General features: G+C 44.4%; 1 protein-coding gene and 1 long non-coding RNA gene across 2 annotated transcripts; one reads left to right on the forward strand and one right to left on the reverse strand.

The window, feature by feature from the left end:
* Positions 1–5942: 5942 nt before the first annotated feature.
* LOC135520683 (uncharacterized) lies at positions 5943–8996 on the reverse strand. Its single transcript, XR_010452423.1, has 2 exons — positions 8469–8996; positions 5943–7895 (listed from the first exon to the last, which is right to left on the reverse strand). It is a non-coding gene; the product is annotated as an uncharacterized LOC135520683 (long non-coding RNA).
* A 10-nt stretch (positions 8997–9006) lies between these two features.
* Positions 9007–21255, forward strand: LOC135520682 (U4/U6 small nuclear ribonucleoprotein Prp3-like). Its single transcript, XM_064946415.1, has 17 exons — positions 9007–9186; positions 9588–9735; positions 9939–10069; positions 10926–11093; positions 11221–11304; positions 11450–11733; positions 11843–11964; positions 12313–12500; positions 12736–12902; positions 13027–13109; positions 13583–13729; positions 13874–13973; positions 14193–14306; positions 14465–14583; positions 14798–14875; positions 19916–19971; positions 20173–21255. The coding sequence occupies exons 2-17, from the start codon at positions 9591–9593 to the stop codon at positions 20320–20322; spliced, it is 2136 nt and encodes a 711-aa protein (XP_064802487.1). The 5' UTR covers positions 9007–9186; positions 9588–9590; the 3' UTR covers positions 20323–21255.
* The last annotated feature ends 82 nt before the right edge of the window (positions 21256–21337 follow it).

Genomic DNA, 21337 nt, shown 5'->3' on the forward strand with positions numbered 1-21337 from the left:
GACATGACTGCTGAGTGGGGTTTAGGGAACCAAGAAGTAGAATTTAGTGTTTATTTTGTGTGTGTTTAGTTGTATTCTTTATTTTGAACATTTGAATTAAAGAAAGTTAATGCCTACACATAACCCTAAACACTTTGGAATTTGACGTTTGGAACAACTTCAAAATGTGACATTTGAGAAACATGGCTGTGCCTGCTGTGTCTCTGTCTCTCTATCCCTCTCTCTCTGCACCTGCTGTGTCTCTGTCTCTCTATCCCTCTCTCTCTGCACCTGCTGTGTCTCTGTCTCTCTATGCCTCTCTCTCTGTGCCTGCTGTGTCTCTGTCTCTCTATCCCTCTCTCTCTGTGCCTGCTGTGTCTCTGTCTCTCTCGGTCTCTCTATCCCTCTCTCTCTGCACCTGCTGTGTCTCTGTCTCTCTATGCCTCTCTCCGTCTCTGCTGTGTTCATTCACTGTGCGCCATTGAACGTTACGCGAGGCAAGCCTTGCTGTACTCTACTACTGACCGCACGCACACACACACACACACACACACACACACACACACACACACACACACACACACACACACACACACACACACACACACACACACACACACACACTTACTTACTTGCACTCACCCAAATCCTCCAGGGCTGAATGCTGACTAGTCTCAAAACAACGTTGATCTGTATTAAACATGCACACTGCCAATAGGGGGCATAGAGTTAACCATCACTACACTAGTCCTGCCTATGGCCTGCAATACCAAGAGAGGGAATAGAGTTAACCTCCACACTACTGAACCTACTGTTTAAGGAATATATAGATAGGAAGAAAGGATTCAAATATTTAGATAGCAGACATATCACATTTGTCCTTGCTTGGTGGCCATTATGTCATCAGCAGGGGGCAGACTAAAATACATGATGTGGACCATATTTTCAAGGACACAGAAGTCTCTCATAACACAATGTGGGGATATTTAGGGAAGAGTCCTGCTACGATCCTCATGGTGACACCATCTTACATGGCTTCTCAATTATTGAAGCAGAGTGACTGAATGAGAGACAAAGAAAAAGGTGAAAGGAAAAGGTGGGATGAGAGAGAGAAATGGTGAAAGGAAAAGGTGGGATGAGAGAGAGAAATGGTGAAAGGAAAAGGTGGGATGAGAGAGAGAAATGGTGAAAGGGGGATGGTGAAAGAGGTAAAAACTACCGTGCTTCTGCCGAGTATGTAAATGAGGGTTATTTTGCATGTACCTTGACAACACACATGCACACACACCCTGAGGACTGGTACACTCTGCCCATCTGTGTGTGTATTAGGGGCCGTGGCTCAGTGCTGTGGCATGCAGCTCAGTTTGGTGTGAAGTGAACACACATACATACACAGGGTTTGGAGAAGTGTATACAGCAGCGTGACCCAGAGTCCCCTGGTACCGGAACCTTCTAGAATGATTTAGAGCCACTGTCAGACACACAGGACTACAACTGGGTTAGAATGATGAAACGCCACCTGATCTGCTGGTCTGGGGAATCACATAGTTTGATGCCATTCCATTGTGTATATGTGCCATTCAGAGGGTGAACAGGAAAGACAAAAGATTTAAGTGCCTTTGAACGGGGTATGGTAGTAGGTGCCAGGCGCACCGGTTTGTTTCAAGAACCGCAACGCTGCTGGGTTTTTCATGCTCAGCAGCTTCCCGTGTGTATCATGAATGGTCCACCACCCAAAGGACATCTAGCCAACTTGAGACAATTGTGGGAAGCATTGTAGTCAACATGGGCCAGCATCCCTGTGCAACTCAATATTAGGTAAATACTACTAAATGTTTGGTATACTCAGTTTATGTGCCCTTCAAGTGAAAACATTGTAGAATAAAACACAACACTGACAGTAATCTTATTTGATGAATAAGGATGAAGCTTTTTCTCAAACCAGACCAGAGGATAGAGGTTGCATTCATACACAGCCCCTCCATTCAACCAGCGACCACAAAATAGTGCCATGCACTGCGGGTGCTACTGAGTACTATGAAGACACCATTGAGAGTCTGTGTGTGTGTTTGTTTTGGGTGGGGGGGGGGTCGAGTGTGTATGGGGTGAGGGTACTTGTGATATTGTGTGCGTGAGTGAGTGTGTGGGGAGAGGGGTTGAGGGGTCTGTGTGCGGTACAGTCATATATAATGGTCTGGCTCGTGGAATGTCAGACAGACATCTCAGACAGAGTTCAGTGTGTCAAATCGGAGGGCCTGTTGGGGCCTGTTGTCCGGACCTCTGGCAGTCTCTATGGGGGTGCCACAGGGTTCAATTCTTGGGCCGACTCTTTTCTCTGTATACATCAATTTAATTTTAATTTTATTTCACCTTTATTTAACCAGGCAGGCTAGTTGAGAACAAGTTCTCATTTACAACTGCGGCCTGGCCAAGATAACGCATAGCAGTGTGAACAGACAACAACACAGGCAAGTCAATAGCACAGAGAGAGAGAAAAAAAAGAGTCTATATACAGTGGGGCCAAAAAGTATTTAATCAGCCACCAATTGTGCAAGTTCTCATAGGTACACTTCAACTATGACAGACAAAATGAGAAGAAAAAAAATCCAGAAAATCACATTGTAGGATTTTGAATGAATTTATTTGCAAATGATGGTGGCTAAAAACAGGGCTGGTATCTGTGCAGAAGGTAAAAGCCGCTAGCAGTGGCTAACAATGACTAAATAACTTGTAGCTAATTAGCTGGTTAGCTTCTGGAGGTTCTTGAATGTGTTCTAAAAATGAAAATAATAGCAATTCCGTATCACACTGGGTGATGAACTTCAATGCCATGCAACTCTCCTTCCGTGGCCTCCAACTGCTCTTAAATGCAAGTAAAACTAAATGCATGCTCTTTAACCGATCGCTGCCCGCACCTGCCCGCCCTTCCAGCGTCACTACTCTGGACGGTTCTGACTTAGAATATGTGGACAACTACAAATACCTTGGTGTCTGGTTAGACTGCAAACTCTGCTTCCAGACTCACATTAAGCATCTTCAATCCAAAATTAAATCTAGAATCGGCTTCCTATTTTGCAACAAAGCATCCTTCACTCATGCTGCCAAACATACCCTCAGAAATCAGACTATCCGACCGATCCTTGACTTCTGCGATGTCATTGATAACATAGCCTCCAACACTCTCAATCTAGCAAATTGGATGCAGCCTATCACAGTGCCATCCGTTTTGTCACCAAAGCCCATATACTACTCACCACTGCGACCTGTATGCTCTCGTTGGCTGGCCCTCGCTTCATATTTGTTGCCAAACCCACTGGCTCCAGGTCATCTATAAGTCTTTGCTAGGTAAAGCCCTGCCGTATCTCAACTCACTGGTCACCATAGCAGCACCCATCCGTAGCATGCGCTCCAGCAGGTATATTTCACTGGTCACCCCAAAGCCAATCCCTCCTTTGGCCGCCTTTCCTTACAGTTCTCTGCTGTCAATGACTGGAACAAATTGCAAAAATCACTGAAGCTGGAGACCCATATCTCCCTCACTAACTTTAAGCACCAGCTGTCAGGGCAGCTCACAGATCTACAACTACTGGTCTCAGATGACCTACATCACGCGCCAGGTGAAAGAGGAGATAAATAGGAAAAGGGGGCACGGAAAGGAACATAGCCCACCTGTAAATAGCCCATCCAACTACCTCATCCCCATACTGTTATTTTTGTTTTTGTTCCTTTGCACCCCAGTATCTCTACTTGCACATTCATCTTCTGCACATCTGTCACTCCAGTGTTGAATTGCTAAATTGTAATTATTTCACCACTATGGCCAATTTATTGCCTTACCTCCCTTATCTTACATCATTTGCACACACTGTATATAGACTTTTTTCTCTATTGTTATTGACTGTATGTTTGTTTATTTCATGTGTAACTCTGTGTTGTTGTTTGTGTCGCACTGCTTTGCTTTATCTTGGCCAGGTCACAGTTGTAAAGGAGAACTTGTTCTCAACTAGCCTACCTGGTTAAATTAAGGTGAAATAAAAAATTTAAAAAGTCATTTTTTACCAAACAATTTTTTTGCCAGGGCATTTAGTCAGTCCATCCCTGCATGTGAGGAGGATGAATTGGAAAGATGTGTGTGCTTTGTGTGTGAGAGAGCCCGGTGAAAGTGAGAGAAATATGGAGATATAAAAAGAGGTGGAATGAAAGAAAGAGAGAGTAAATAACAAAAAACAGAATTCCACAGAAAAAGAGTGGTGTTTGTACTATTTGGCTGTACAGCACAGTACAGTTACAGTAGTAGGCCTAGATCATTATAGAACAGCAGTGCAAGGGTTCTAAAACACTACTGCAGTAGTAGTACTAGGAACGGGGAGAGGTGGAGAGGGAAGGGAGGGAGTAGACTAGAGGGTGGAGAGGGGCGGGAGAGAGCGTTGCATGTAATCCAGCAGACGGGGGATAGCCCCCGGCTCACACTGCAGCTCCCGTGCTCAAACTACTACTACTGGACTCAGATGACCTACATCACGCGACAGGAGGAAAAGGAGAGAAAGAGGAAAAGGGAGCGCGGAAAGGAAATAACCAAATAAACAAGGCGGCATCTTCAACATTATCCAGTGTTTTCAACCAATTCTATGAATGCATGTCAGTTTGCTTACGCATCATCACGTAGTGATTGAGAAAACGCATTAATGCAGTTGTATCTATGTCTCAGTGTATATATTTTATTTGAAATTCAAGTTCAATTGACAAGGCCGACCGAGGCTGTAGCCTATAATGTCACTCTACTCCCGACTAGTGGCCGACAATCCAAATTGCAATAAATTAGAGTTGCCTACTACTGGGCTGCGTTCAGTACGAAAACAAAGTAGTTTAACGTTCAATTAAACGGAAACGGGGGTCATGAATTAGCAATTAAAATACAGGGAGGGGTTATGGATGAAATTATTGGCTTCTCTTTAAATATGGCACTCATTGCTTTCAGCCAAACCCACAAAAACGGAGCAAACATACCTCAAAGTCTGTTCAATAAAAAGACTCCAGCCACAAGACTGCTAAATAGATCATAAATAACTACCCAGACTATCTGCATTGCCCCTTTTTGCACTAACTTATTTTGACTTATCACATAGCCAGCACTACTGCTACTGTTTACTATCTGTCACTTTATTCCCATTATACATTATGTACATATCTACCTCAATGACCGTATATACCCCTGAATATCGACTCGGTACTAATATAGGGGAAGGGCCCGTAAGAAAGAATGTCACTGTTAGTCCACACCTGTTGTTTACGAAGAATGTGGCACATTTGATTTGAACGTTTTGGGGGAACGTGCCGTTCAGTACAAATCTATACGAAACGTAGCAAAGGTTCAATTGAACTGAACACACTCTTGTACTCAAGTGAAAAACTGCTACAACAAGACAGTCATCTGTGTCAAATGCACAGTGAGTGGTAAAATTGTAGACTACCTCTGGAAAATCTGTATTTTGATGAAAGTACTCTGCCTGCAGCATAGGCCCTTTTTATTATCTTTGGCCTCACCCCCCTATCTAAAAAACCTATTGCAGCCCTCATCCTCATACAACACCAGTTCTGCCAGTCACATTCTGTTAAAGGTCCCCAAAGCACACACATCCCTGGGTCGCTCCTCTTTTCAGTTCGCTGCAGCTAGTCTTCATTCAAAGACTACATTTTGGACACACTTACTGACAGTTGTGGTTGCTTCGCGTGATGTATTTCTGTCTCTACCTTCTTGCCCTTTGCGCGGTTGTCTGTGCCCAATAATGTTTGTACCGTGTTTTGTGTTGCTATCATGTTGTGTTTTCATGTGTTGCTCAGTGGCGGTTCTAGACCATTTCAACTGGGGTGGCCAAGCTGGAGCCAGTTACATTAGACGTTATTGTAGTCATATTGTTTTCTTCACTGCATTTCACGCATTAGCAGGCAAAAGACCATGTTCGTAATCATTCAACAATTTATTTGCATTTCCATTATAATTTTCATTTGCATTACATATTCAGTATCAGGTCACAACTGTATTCTCCAGTTTTTGTGTTTTTTTGTTGCAAAAAGATCAACAAATGCATCTAGACTCAAGGCCTTTGTCCTCTAAGACTCAATACACCCAAATTGCTTAATCTGTCATCTGACATTGTGGACCTGAGATACGTTTTCATCAGATTTAGTGCAGGGACTTCTCTTTGAAAAACACATCACTTGTAGGGTTTAGAGTTTGGATGCCATTCATAATGTCACAGTGTTTGTTAGGGAACCTTCTGTTAAGCTCATTGAGCATATGATAGTAAACAGGGTAGAAAGGGGCTGTACGAAAACTGCCCTTTTCTTGTTCTGAATCTGACCCACTGTACTGAGTACAGAGTCTCCATTAAATTGAGAGCTTTTTTGGTCGTTTTGCAGGGGGGTGTATTGCAGTATCACATTGCTCAGCTGTGTTCAACACTTCATTCCATAGGTCATCAAAAAATGACTCATCCCTGTAGTCATTCAAAGTTTGAACTAAGGCTTCAACTAAATCAACAGCCTTTGACAGGTCAAGTGATGAAGACTGTAACATATCTGATAGAAATGTTGCTTCTCCAAACACTTTATGCAGTGTAACAAGGCACACAATGAATTGTAAATCTATCTGTGCAAGCAGACCTCGTGCCTCAACAGATCTGTCACCATTGTGTTCTTGGACTATGTCTTGCAGGACTCGCTTAATGGCAGGTAATCTATCCATAATAGTATGTAGAGCCATATATCGACATTAGTCTCTGAACCTCTCTCGGTGCACCTGGGTACATCTCTTTTTGTATGCAAGCCATTTTTGATGCACATATGACCCGGATGTGAAGAAGTAAAGTCTTTCTAGTAAGGAGAAGAACTGTCCGACCTCAGGGACAACTTTGACTGTATCCACTAAAACTAAGTTTAGACAGTGTGCACTGCAGCGGATGTAAAAGGCTTTGCTTGTTCTTTAATGTGTGCCTGGACGCCTGAATGCTTGCCACTCATAACGGAAGCACCGTCATATGCTTGGCCTACTAGGTTGTTTTTGTATTCAAGACCATGACTTTCTAATATGTTTATGATTCTGTCAGTAAGCCCTGCTGCATCTAGTCAATCAGCAGATTCAAAGCGGAGAAAGCTCTCATGGACAGCTCCTCTGAAATAGTACTGCTCCTTTTTAAAACATTTTTTATTTTTTACATCTTTTGTTTTGTCTTCCATTATGCTGTTATGCATTATGCATCACTGTTTTTTACTTCAATAATTTTTGTTCAAACCATGTCTGCCAAACACCTCAGAACATCATTCTGAATCCCTTTGCTTGTATATTTTCCATTATGAATGGAAGTCAACCTTTTTTTCACAGTTGCGTCATGCTTAGCTATTGTTTCTAGGATTGCCATGAAGTTCCCTTTCTTATCTGACTCTGCAGACTCATCGTGTCCTCTTTCTGCAATGTTTTGTGTGGCTGTAAGTAGTAGTACTTCTATTGTTTTAATATTGTCCCTATTTTCTTAAACCGGTTTGTTGTGTTCCTTGTTTAGGGCATTTACCAGTGTTGCATTACTTTGTACAGCTTTCTGATAGTCTCTCCATGTAATCATTGCTTGTTTGTGCTGCTCAGACTTTACATGAACTGCAAATCCCCCCTCTTTGTAAGTTGCCTTCTTCCAGTTGTTAAAACCCAAATGTGAATCAATTACAGTGAGACTTTGGGATGGCTAAAATGCCTGCAGGCGTAACAAAACACAGAGCCGGATTCTTTTGAATATTCAAGGCAGGGGTGGATATGGTACCAGGCCGCCTTGAAGCTCCTCTTCCGGTCCCCCATCAGAGTTCTTCGGTGCAGCCAATGTTCATCATTGGCTGCACCGGTGGTTCCTCTCGGGATTTGCTGATATCTGCCAAAGAAAAATATATATCATTAAAAGTATTTTAGATATACCATTGCCACCAGGCAACTTCTGAAATCCATCTGATATCTATATCACAAGCCCAACAGCATGTTAAATAAGAATTCATTTCAATCACAAACACAGACTCATTTCTATACACCATTTAAATTGACAAATTGCACTGCTTTACAAGTAACCACAGATTTATTCAACATCACGTCAACCATCTGGCTCTGTCTCACTGTCTGCCTTGTCTTTTCTCTGGAAGAAGGACATGATGTCCTTCTTTCTCTTCATTTTTGGTGAAAACTAAAGAGCAAAAGCAATGGGGACCACACGTATTAATTTACTTAAAATAACTGACTTGCTAGGTAACTACCTTTATGTCTAACCGTTTTACGTTTACAATGCGTGTGGTTTAAGTAAAAACACTCAGCACCATGAGTTTGTTGATCATATATTTGATCCTTTTTCATACTGCCACAAAGTAACAAACAGCCAGGTTAAGATAAGCTGATCTAACGTTACACTTCTGTAATGCATTTAATACAAATACAACATATTAACAATTTTACTCACCTCTATATTTCGTTCTTTGTGCTTGAACTATAATATTCGTGTGGAATTTCTTACAACTTCTGAATAGGAAAAACTTGCAGTTGCATGTGGTACGATACTGTTATGTTACGCCTAAAGCCGTCCCTCTAGAAAATGTGTGGGTTAAATTAGTGCTCCGCGTTGCCACTTTCTAATAACGGATTTAAAAAAATAACGATAGCAAAAATTAGTTATGTAAAAATTATTTCATAATCCATATTTAGGGGGTCCAAATTTGTTGTCACAGTGGCACTGCTGGTGGTGTTGCTGTCACGATATGTTGTTGTTTTTAGGTCTCTCTTGTCGTGATGTGTTTTGTCCTATATTTTATTGTACATTTTTAATCCCAGCCCCCGTCCCCGCAGGAGGCATTTTGGTAGGCCGTCAATGTCAATTAGAATGTGTTCTTAACTGACTTGCTTAGTTAAATAAATAAAAACTATTATTCACGCATTTGATTTTATGATTGATTTACGATAGGCGGCAACAACGAACAAGTACTAGCAGTAGAAGAATTTACCTCACTTGTTTCCGCTTCCGGGTTCTGAATTCAGAACGTCGTGTGAACGCCGCGCTAACAGAAAGTTTGTTCACAGCGGCTTGGATTTATTATGTATTTCAATCTTTTAATATTAATGTTTTAGAATATAATTGATATAAGAGGATATATTTACCTGGTAAGGACGAAATCGTCTGGTTGGTAAGTTGATCTCACACGGGGGAATCGGACAGTTGTAGCTTGCTAGCTAGCTACAAGAGTTCAATGCTAGCTAGTAGTTGAGACAGCTAGCAAGTTAGCTAGTAGTTGAGCCCTAACTAGTTAGCCAACACTGGCAAAAATCTGTGTTGACAGGTGAAATGTGAATAGGCAAGGGAAACAAAAACAGCAAATGTTTGTTAACTTGGCAAGCAAACTAATCATACTTTTTAGTAGCTAACTTAACGTTAGCTGGGCAGATACACGTGACACTGGTCTGTTTGTCAACTTTGCTGATCACCTATCCATGCCACTAAGGTTAACGTTATCTACTTGGCTAGCTAAGAAGTTTGTATGTTTCTGTGTGTGTGTTTGTTTGTTTACCGACTACCATTGTGTTGTAGACTATGTCTCTTCCTAAACGGGAGGTGGAGGAGCTACGGCCCTGGGTGGAACGGACCGTGAAGAAGGTGTTGGGGTTCTCTGAGCCTACTGTCGTTACTGCGGCCCTGCACTGTGTGGGCAAGGGCCTGGACAAGAGGAAGACCACGGGTGTGTGAGAGGGGGATTATGAGGGCAGTTGGTGTGTGACATGTTACACTGAAATGATGGCAGAAAAGCTGTGTTGTACGCTGTCTGTTTTGTTGGCCTATTTTTCCAGAACGTGTTTTTTTGTGGGTCTGACTCATAGATAACTGTTCAGCAGTCTTTAAATGTTGTATTTGACCCTTGACTCCTAACCTTTGACCCATTAGACCAGCTGCGTCCATTCCTGGATGAGTCTGCCGGTGGGTTCGTGGAGAGACTATTTGAGGCCCTGGAGGAGAGCCGCAATTCCCGTGGGAACAAGGGTGCTGGGGAAAGGAACCGCAAGAGAGACCTGAAGGTAGACCTCACCACACACTGCTGCTGCTGTTGTACCACACATTCCACATTAACCTGTGTCCTGTAACCAGGAGCTACCTACATGTTTAGACCATGGAGATGGAACACATTAACCTGCATCCTGTAACCAGTAGCTACTTACATGTTTAGACCATGGAGATGGAACACATTAACCTGTATCCTGTAACCAGTAGCTACTTACATGTTTAGACCATGGAGATGGAACACATTAACCTGTGTCCTGTAACCAGTAGCTACCTACATGTTTAGACCATGGAGATGGAACACATTAACCTGTGTCCTGTAACCAGGAGCTACCTACATGTTTAGACCATGGAGATGGAACACATTAACCTGCATCCTGTAACCAGTAGCTACCTACATGTTTAGACCATGGAGATGGAACACATTAACCTGTATCCTGTAACCAGTAGCTACCTACATGTTTAGACCATGGAGATGGAACACATTAACCTGTAACCAGTAGCTACCTACATGTTTAGACCATGAAGATGGAACACATTAACCTGTAGCCTGTAACCAGTAGCTACCTACATGTTTAGACCATGGAGATGGCACCGATATCAGAAGGCATTGAATGGGTGTAAACGATAGGCTAGGTGAGTTTCTACCATTATCAGAGATTTCAACTCAGTAACTCGTTTATCTACAGAAAGTCGTTGTCTCAAAGATTAATCTTTATTATGTTAGTGTCATACATATCTCCCCTGGGAGCAGGAGACAGTGAGTGGATATTCCCCAGGAGGTTGTTTAAATTACTCATTGCATTGGTTAGATTGCTTGGCTGTGCCTCTGGCTAAGCCTCAGGCCATTGCCACCTACTGATGTTCCCCCAGGATGTGTTTGGTGATGAGGTGGAGGTGGGTGCAAGGCGGGACGTCCCTGAGGCAGGAGATGGTGTGCCGGTGAAGAGGAAACGTGTCCCCCGCTTCGAGGAGGTGGAGGAACCAGAGGTCCTACCTGCACCCCCTACTGAGAGCCCTGTCATGCTCACTAAAGTACAGGTAGCCACACACACACACTGTTTCCAATATGAAACACACATGTACCAAGATCCTGCTTCACACACAGACGTGTCATGATCCTTGTGAAATGAATCAATGTGTTCAATCCCTCTCTCTCTGTCCTCAGATCAAACAGATGATGGAGGCTGCCACCAGACAGATAGAGGAGAGGAAGAAACAGCTGAGCTTCGTCCCAGTGTCTTCCCAGCAGGTGAGACTAATCTTTCTCCACTTTCTCCCTCTCTTGAAGGATCGGCTGTCTTTTCCCCTCCTCATAAATGAAAAGTGTAGATGTCTGACAGATATTGTGGACTTGTGTTGTTACTGTCTCATCACAATCTCCTGTCCCCCTACAGAGGCTGCCCCTGCCCACTCCCCAGCCAGACCCCCCCTTCGCCTCTCATCTTCTCCCCGCTCCCTCTGCCCCCTCCTCGGGCTCGGCCCAGTCCATCGCTCCCTCCCAGGCAGCTACTTTCATGAACGATGCCATTGAGAAGGCTAGGAAGGCTGCAGAGCTGCAGGCCCGCATCCAGTCGCAGTTAGCCATGAAGCCTGGTATACTGGGAGCCATTGGGAACACTGGAGGACCTCATAACCTGGTGGCGCTGGCCAACCTACACGCCATGGGGATAGCACCACCGTGAGTATAGCATACACCACAGACCCAACTTTAGACACTTCCACAAATACATGTCATACTACAGGGAGGCTTAACACATGTGTCATCTGATTTTGTGTGTTGGGTGTAGGAAGGTGGCAGAGGCCCGCGAGTCAAACAAGCCGGCCCCTCTGATTCTGGATGATATGGGTCGGACCGTGGATGCCAGCGGCAACGAGGTGGAGCTAACACACCGCATGCCCACCCTCAAAGGTACAACACTCTCCTCTACTGTCACAATCAGCATGCTGTATTCCCCGATCTTCAGTCACCTGTCTGACTGTTCATTCATCTTCTCTCCATCCACAGCTAATATCTGACTGTGTTCATTCATCTTCTCTCCATCCACAGCTAATATCTGACTGTGTTCATTCATCTTCTCTCCATCCACAGCTAATATCTGACTGTGTTCATTCATCTTCTCTCCATCCACAGCTAATATCTGACTGTGTTCATTCATCTTCTCTCCATCCACAGCTAATATCTGACTGTGTTCATTCATCTCCTCTCCATCCACAGCTAATATCTGACTGTGTTCATTCATCTCCTCTCCATCCACAGCTAATATCCGTGCGGTGAAGAGGGAGCAGTTCCGTCAGCAGTTGAAGGAGAAACCTGGCGAGGACCTGGAGTCCACTATCTACTTTGACGGGCGTGTTAACATAGCACCCGCCCAGCGAGCCAAGAAGGGCTTCAAGTTCCATGAGCAGGGACGCTTTGAGAAGATTGCCCAGAGGATCAGAACTAAGGTACCAAATCTGACCCCTGACCCATTTAACATTACATTTAAGTCATTTAGCAGACGCTCTTATCCAGAGCGACTTACAAATTGTCACCTTCCACCTCTTACCATAGCCTTTTATTATTTTGAAAGTGTTTCACAACAATTGATCAATACACAGAGAGGAACAACTGTTTGTAGAGTGTAACATTAACTGCAAAATGGAAATTAAACAACCAAAACCACCACTGTTGCCTGTCCAGGCCCAGTTGGAGAAGCTGCAGACAGAGATCGCCCAGGCAGCCAAGAAGACTGGGATCCAGGCCTCTACCAAGCTGGCCCTCTTTGCCCCCAAGAAGATGCTGGGGGACGGGCAGGTGCCCATCATTGAGTGGTGGGACTCGTACATCCTCCCCTCCAACATTGACCTGTGAGGCTTTACACATTTAATCCCCGCTTTACTAGCTCAATATAGTCATCCTAAATCCTGGGAGGCTGATCCTCCACCGTTTTCCAGATTTCTTGTTGTGCTGATCACATCTCTTCTCTCTCAGATCCACAGAGACCAATTTTGTGGCGATGGAGTTGTTTGGAGTCACAAACCTGGTGGAGCACCCTGCTCAGATCAGCCCCCCAGGTAACCACACACATCCCTTCTTTGATGTTACTTTTATGTCAAGCTCCCAATAAGGGCTCCTGGATATTGGTCAGTGGGTTAGATTAATCTCACCCGGCTTCCTGTGTAGGCGTGTTTTGCATGGGCTGAAAGTTGTCTGTGCTCTATTTGGAACGGGGCTGCCGCCCAGGTGTGTCCCAGGGGACCTGTTCAAGCCCACGGCGAAGTCGACTCAAAACAAAAGTTACTTAATTAAGCGTGTGGAGTAATGACTAGGATTCTGTTTTCACATGACAAAGGGATTGGTTTTGATAGAAACCCTTTATCTGCCTTTCCAGATGAAAACTAGTTTGAAAATTCAAACATATTTTATGGAAAAGAGATGTCTGTTTCTGAACGATGCGCCATGCCGCCTTGTTGACAACCTGACCGAGAGGAGTAGATTACTGTTCGGTTTGAGAAGGCAGCTCTAAGTGTTGGTCTCCTCTCTCCAGTGGACACAGACAAGCCAGGAGTGACTCTGGGAGTGTACCTGACTAAGAAGGAACAGAAGAAGCTGAGGAGACAGACTCGCCGGGAGGGACAGAAAGAGCTTCAGGAGAAGGTCCGACTGGGGCTCATGCCACCCCCAGAACCTAAAGGTAGGATCGAGACCAGGGCTGTTGACGTAATGCTGCTTTTCTCTTCAATTTGAAGTTTTACTGAGGGGTAGTCCTGTTTGAGGCCTGTGTTCCTCTCCTCCCGTTTCAGTGCATCTTTGACCTTGAGTGTGTTTGTCTCGTCAGTGCGCATCTCTAACCTGATGAGAGTGCTGGGTACGGAGGCAGTACAGGATCCCACTAAGGTAGAGGCCCACGTCAGAGCACAGATGGCCAAGAGACAGAAGTAAGTCAAACCACAACACATTTCTCTCTGTATTGTCCCCTCTTTCTCTTACCCCTCCCTCATCTATTAACCCTTTTCTCCTCGCTCTCTCTCCCCCCTCTTTTCTGCCTCCCATCTATCACTGCTCCTATTTCACCCACTTCCTTACTCACTATTTCTGTCCTCTCCCTCCATATGACATCTCACTACATAACCAGCTGTCTGTGTGTTTGTCCTCAGGGCCCATGAGGAGGCCAATGCAGCCCGGAAGCTCACAACCGAGCAGAGAAAAGAGAAGAAGGTGAAGAAGCTGAAAGAGGACCTGAGTCTTGGAGTTCACATCTCCGTCTATAGGTGAGTTAGGGTTTGTCTCTGGATAGCGTAAGGTTTTGTGTGCATGTTATAGTGTTTAGGTAAGTCTCTGTGCACAGGTAACTATTTACGGCTTAGTGTGTCCGTGTGCCTTTCCAACTCATTTGTACTTGCTCGCTCACCCCCTCGCTTTCCCTCAGGATCCGTAACCTCCACAACCCGGCTAAGAAGTTTAAGGTGGAAGCTAACGCCAACCAGCTGTACCTGACGGGCACCGTGGTGCTACACCGAGACGTCAACATGGTGGTGGTGGAGGGAGGTGAGAGGGGGGTGGATGGAGGGAAGAGGGTGAGAGGAGAGGGACCATATTAATGGGGTCTACTTTCACTGAGTGAACCATTCAAGTTGCCTTTAATTACCATGAATTACTCATGAAAATCTCATAACATTTCTTATGACTTGTTGCTGTAAATGGGTTCTTCTTTACCCCAGAGTTAACTACATGACTGAGCATGCATGTACTGTTCTCTCAGGTCCCAAAGCCCAGAAGAAGTTCAAGAGGCTCATGTTGAGCAGAATCAAATGGGAAGAACACAACTCCAAGAGAGATGGTGAAAATTTAATTTATATATACAGTACCAGTCAAAAGTTTGGACACCTACTCATTCAAGGGTTTTTCTTTTTATTTGTACTATTTTCTACATTGCAATATAATAGTGAAGACGTCACAACTATGAAATAACACAAAGAATAATGTAGTAACCAAAAAAGTGTTAAACAAATCAAAATATATTTGAAGTCTTGGATTCTTCAATGTAGCCACCCTTTGTCTTAATGACAGCTTTGCACACTCTTGGCTTTCTCTCAACCAACTTCATGAGGTATGCTTTTCTAACAGTCTTGAAGGAGTTTCCACTGAGCACTTGTTGACTGCTTTTCCTTCACTCTGCTGTCCAACTCATCCCAAACCATCTCAATTGGGTTGAGGTCGGGTGATTGGAGGCCAGGTCATACATCAGCTGATATCTCAAAGTGCTGTACAGAAACCCAGCCTAAAACCTCAAACAGCAAGCAATGCAGGTGTAGAAGCACGGTGGCTAGGAAAAACTCCCTAGGAAGAAACCTAGAGGAACCAGGCAATGAGGGGTGACCAGTCCTCTTCTGGCTGTGCCGGGTGGAGATTCTAACAGAACATGGCCAAGATGTTCAAATGTTCATTAATGACCAGCATGGTCAAATAATAATAATCACAGTAGTTGTCGAGGGTGCAACAAGTCAGCACTTCAGGTGCTGAACAGTTGAGACTGGAGCAGCAGCACGGCCAGGTGGACTGGGGACAGCAAGGAGTCCTCATGCCAGCTAGTCCTGAGGCATAGGGCTCAGGTCCTCTGAAAGAGAATTAGAGAGAGCATACTTAAATTCACACAGGACACCGGATGAGACAGAAAAAGTACTCCAGATATAACAGACTGACCCTAGCCCCCCGACACAAACTACTGCAGCATAAATACTGGAGGCTGAGACAGGAGGGGTCAGGAGACACTGTGGCCCCATCCGATGATACCCCCGAACAGTGCCAAACAGGAAGGATATAACCCCACCCACATTGCCAAAGCACAGCCCCCACACCACTAGAGGGATATCTTCAACCACCAACTTACCATCCTGAGACAAGGCAGAGTATAGCCCACAAATATCTCCACCAACCCCGGGGGTGGGGGGCGTCGCCGCCGCCAACCCAGACAGGAAGATCACATCAGTGACTCAACCCACACAAGTGAAGCACCCCTTTGATGCAGTACTCCACTCTCCTTGGTCAAATAGCCCTTACAAATCAAATCAAATTTTATTTGTCACATACACATGGTTAGCAGATGTTAATGCGAGTGTAGCGAAATGCTTGTGCTTCTAGTTCCGACAATGCAGTAATAACCAACAAGTAATCTAACTAACAATTCCTAAACTACTGTCTTATACACAGTGTAAGGGGATAAAGAATATGTACATAAGGATATATGAATGAGTGATGGTACAAAGCAGCATAGGCAAGATACAGTAGATGGTATCGAGTACAGTATATACATATGAGATGAGTATGTAAACAGTGGCATAGTTAAAGTGGCTAGTGATACATGTATTACATAAGGATGATATAGAGTACAGTATATACGTATGCATATGAGATGAATAATGTAGGGTAAGTAATATTATATAAGGTAGCATTGTTTAAAGTGGCTAGTGATATATTTACATTTCCCATCAATTCCCATTATTAAAGTGGCTGGAGTTGAGTCAGTGTGTTGGCAGCAGCCACTCAATGTTAGTGGTGGCTGTTTAACAGTCTGATGGCCTTGAGATAGAAGCTGTTTTTCAGTCTCTCGGTCCCAGCTTTGATGCACCTGTACTGACCTCGCCTTCTGGATGATAGCGGGGTGAACAGGCAGTGGCTCGGGTGGTTGATGTCCTTGATGATCTTTATGGCCTTCCTGTAACATCGGGTGGTGTAGGTGTCCTGGAGGGCAGGTAGTTTGCCCCCGATGATGCGTTGTGCAGACCTCACTACCCTCTGGAGAGCCTTACGGTTGAGGGCGGAGCAGTTGCCGTACCAGGCGGTGATACAGCCCGCCAGGATGCTCTCGATTGTGCATCTGTAGAAGTTTGTGAGTGCTTTTGGTGACAAGCCGAATTTCTTCAGCCTCCTGAGGTTGAAGAGGCGCTGCTGCGCCTTCTTCACGATGCTGTCTGTGTGAGTGGACCAATTCAGTTTGTCTGTGATGTGTATGCCGAGGAACTTAAAACTTGCTACTCTCTCCACTACTGTTCCATCGATGTGGATAGGGGGTGTTCCCTCTGCTGTTTCCTGAAGTCCACAATCATCTCCTTAGTTTTGTTGACGTTGAGTGTGAGGTTATCTTCCTGACACCACACTCCGAGGGCCCTCACCTCCTCCCTGTAGGCCGTCTCGTCGTTGTTGGTAATCAAGCCTACCACTGTTGTGTCGTCCGCAAACTTGATGATTGAGTTGGAGCGTGCGTGGCCACGCAGTCGTGGGTGAACAGGGAGTACAGGAGAGGGCTCAGAACGCACCCTTGTGGGGCCCCAGTGTTGAGGATCAGCGGGGAGGAGATGTTGTTACCTACCCTCACCACCTGGGGGCGGCCCGTCAGGAAGTCCAGTACCCAGTTGCACAGGGCGGGGTCGAGACCCAGGGTCTCGAGCTTGATGACGAGCTTGGAGGGTACTATGGTGTTGAATGCCGAGCTGTAGTCGATGAACAGCATTCTCACATAGGTATTCCTCTTGTCCAGATCGGTTAGGGCAGTGTGGTTGAGATTGCATCGTCTGTGGACCTATTTGAGCGGTAAGCAAATTGGAGTGGGTCTAGGGTGTCAGGTAGGGTGGAGGTGATATGGTCCTTGACTAGTCTCTCAAAGCACTTCATGATGACGGAAGTGAGTGCTACGGGGCGGTAGTCATTTAGCTCAGTTACCTTAGCTTTCTTGGGAACAGGAACGATGGTGGCCCTCTTGAAGCATGTGGGAACAGCAGACTGGTATAGGGATTGAGTGAATATGTCCGTAAACACACCAGCCAGCTGGTCTGCGCATGCTCTGAGGGCGCGGCTGGGGATGCCGTCTGGGCCTGCAGCCTTGCGAGGGTTAACACGCTTAAATGTTTTACTCACCTCGGCTGCAGTGAAGGAGAGACCGCATTTTTCCGTTGCAGGCAGTGTCAGTGGCGCTGTATTGTCCTCAAAGCGGGCAAAAAAGTTATTTAGTCTGCCTGGGAGCAAGACATCCTGGTCCGTGACTGGGCTGGATTTCTTCCTGTAGTCCGTGATTGACTGTAGACCCTGCCACATGCCTCATACACAGCCTGGAGGTGTGTTTTGGGTCATTGTCCTGTTGATAAACAAATGATAGTCCCACTAAGCCCAAACCAGATGGGATGACGTATGGCTGTAGAATTAGGTGGCAGCCATGCTGTGCCTTGAATTCTATATAAATCACTGACAGTGTCACCAGCAAAGCACCATCACACCACGACCTCCATGCATCAAGGTGGGAACCACACATGCGGAGATCATCCGTTCACCTACTCTGCCTCTCAAAGACACGGCGGTTGGAACCAAAAAACTCAATTTGGACTCCAGACCAAAAAGACATGGTTTAATGTCCATAGCCTAGTGGTTAGAGAGTTGGACTAATAACCGAAAGCTTGCAAGTTCAAATCCCCGAGCTGACAAGGTACAAATCTGTCGTTCTGCCCCTGAACAGGCAGTTCAGGCACTGTTCCTCGGCCGTCATTGAAAATAAGAATTTTTTCTTAACTGACTTGCCTAGTTAAATAAAGGTAAATAAAAAATGTCCATTGCTCATGACCCAAGCAAGTCTCTTCTTCTTATGGGTGTCCTTTAGCAGTGGTTTCTTTGCAGCAATTCGATCATGAAGGCCTGATTCACGCAGTCTCTGAACAGCTGATGTTGAGATGTCTGTTACTTGAACTCTTTGAACCATTTATTTGGCCTGCAGTTTCTGAGGCTGGTAACTCTATTGAACTTATCCTATGCAGCAGAGGTAACTCTGGGTCTTCCTTTCCTGTGACGGTCCTCATGAGAGCCAGTTTCATCACAGCGCTTGATGTTTTTTGCGACTGTACTTGAAGACTGATGGCTTTGAAGTACAGTCATCATTAGTCATTTAGGTCAACATTGGATCATTCAGAGATCCTCACTGAACATCTGGAGAGAGTTTGCTGCACTGAAAGTAAAGGGGCTGAATAATTTTGCACGCCCAATTTTTCAGTTTTTGATTTGTAAAAAGGTTGGAAATATCAAATAAATGTCGTTCCACTTCATGATTGTGTCCCACTTGTTGTTGATTCTTCACAAAAAAATAGTTTTATATCTTTATGTTTGAAGCCTGAAATGTGGCAAAAGGTCGCAAAGTTCAAGGGGGCCGAATACTTTCGCAAGGCACTGTACTTTTGTGAACCTTTCCAGCTTTATGCAAGTCAACAATTCTTCATCTTAGGTTTCTGAGATCTCTTTTGTTCGAGGCATGGTTAACATAGGGCAATGCTTCTTGTGAATAGCAAACTCAAATTTTGTCAGCTCTTACCAACATCTCTCATCTCATTGATTGGAATCCAGGTTAGCTGACTCCTGGCTCCAATTAGCTTTTGGAGAAGTCATTAGCCTAGGAGTTCATACTTTTTCCAACCTACACTGTGAATGTTTAAATTATGTATTCAATATAGACAAGAAAAATACAATTTGTTATTAGTTTAAGCACATTGTCTATTGTTGTGACTTAGATGAAGATCAGATAAAATTTTATCAATTTCTGCAGAAATCCAGGTAATTCCAAAGGGTTCACATACTTTTTCTTGACACTGTATGTGATCGTATACAAATGTAAGCATGGTTTGAAATGATTGTTGAAGTCAAATGTTGTATCTGTATGGTCTTCTTGAGGTCAATTTGCAAATGATTTGTAATTATGTTCTGCCCCCCTGACCATCTGCTTAAGAAAACTTGGGCCCATAGCTGAATCTAGATGATGATCCACGCTTTGTCTTATTGTTTATATTACATCATTTTTCACTGTAGTTGTTTTGGTTCTGAATCCTTTTCCTTTCTTGTCTGTCAGATCCAGATGCAGACGATGAGACCAAGAAGAACAACAGATGCAGCCTGGTCTGGGAGGTGAGTGGTTAACCATGACATCTTATTTCACTAACGCTCCAGGAGTGTAATGCATGCGTCATATAATAATCATGTTCATCTTGGACAACTGGCTTCTTTAAAATGGATTGATTGTAAACACAGTATAGACTGATCTAACCTCGTCTTTCTTCCCCTGCTGTTTTCTCTCCTGCCTCCATCTGTCCCCTCTCCTCCTCCCAGGGCACGGCTAAGGAGCGTAACTACGGGGAGATGAAGTTTAAGCAGTGTCCTACAGAGAACATGGCTAGAGAACACTTTAAGAAGCACGGAACAGAACACTACTGGGACCTGGCTCTGAGCCAGAGTGTGCTGGAGAGCACTGATGACTGAAGGGAGAGCATCACTAGAAAGCTGAGGAGGCAGAAGGATCCCTTACCACTGACCCAGGGTCCGATAGTTGTTCATCCTCATAATGGTTAGGAGTTATCTGATCCTGGATCAGTGGTGAAGCGCATTGATACCTCGTGCACCAGAGACATGCAAAGGTCAGGGGTGATTCTACCCCTCTTACAGATACATTCACAACCCCAACCCGGCCTTGTATGGCTGACTGCCTGCCTGTTATTGTGTGGTGACTTGACTTAAGACAGGGAGGAGACTGATTGGGAGTGAATGAATGAAAGGAAGTGCTGGTTGGAGAATGGATGAGGGCGTAGATTAGGAGGGATATATGGTGTGTGTATAGATATTATTGAGCGAGGTGTACACTGTTCTGCAATCACATTTTGTGGAAGAGTTGATAACTGTGAGACCATCTTTCTAGCAGTTAGTGTCATTCAGGTTGTCAGTTGCTGTGTGTCAGTGTTTAATACTTTGTCTGGCATCTCTCCACTGTGTGAGTGTTCTATAGCTTGCTATTGACTTCTCTACCTGACTACAGTTCCTGAGTAAGCGCATTTGTGGTCCAAATACAGTTCTGAAATATTGCCGCAATGTACTATTCCCAAGCAAAAGCCCTGTTTCGAATAAACAAAAACCAACCTATCAACGTAGAAGTAACTAAAGACTTTGAAACGTATGAGATCGTACATTTGACTATGGTTTGTGTCATGTTTTTGGCCTTTTATTGTAATTTTAAAGAAAATTGATACAATTGTTTTTTGTGGAATGACCACATTTAGTGGAATGACCACATTAAGTCAAGTATTGACTGACCCAAAATTGTTTTATTTTCTGTATATGTTTGTTTTGGATAAAGTGTCTTCCCTTAATGTTTGATCCTGTATATGTAGCCAATAAACACATGCAGGACAATACAATACACTTTGTAATGAACAATGAAAGCTTTATACCTTTGTGCACTTTTTAAATTATTTTCAGCTGCTGCATTGGATTTGTAACACAT

This window comes from Oncorhynchus masou, chromosome 29, assembly GCF_036934945.1.
Source record: "Oncorhynchus masou masou isolate Uvic2021 chromosome 29, UVic_Omas_1.1, whole genome shotgun sequence".
Taxonomy (NCBI): domain Eukaryota; kingdom Metazoa; phylum Chordata; class Actinopteri; order Salmoniformes; family Salmonidae; genus Oncorhynchus; species Oncorhynchus masou.

What these genes read in the sequence shown, in the direction of transcription:
- LOC135520682 (XM_064946415.1), top strand. Translation starts at nt 9,591, where the DNA reads ATGTCTCTTCCTAAACGGGAGGTGGAGGAGCTACGGCCCTGGGTGGAA. An exon ending in CCCAGAGGATCAGAACTAAG is followed by an intron (nt 12,501 to 12,735) that starts GTACCAAATCTG and finishes TTGCCTGTCCAG; the next exon opens with GCCCAGTTGGAGAAGCTGCA. An exon ending in TGCTCAGATCAGCCCCCCAG is followed by an intron (nt 13,110 to 13,582) that starts GTAACCACACAC and finishes TCCTCTCTCCAG; the next exon opens with TGGACACAGACAAGCCAGGA.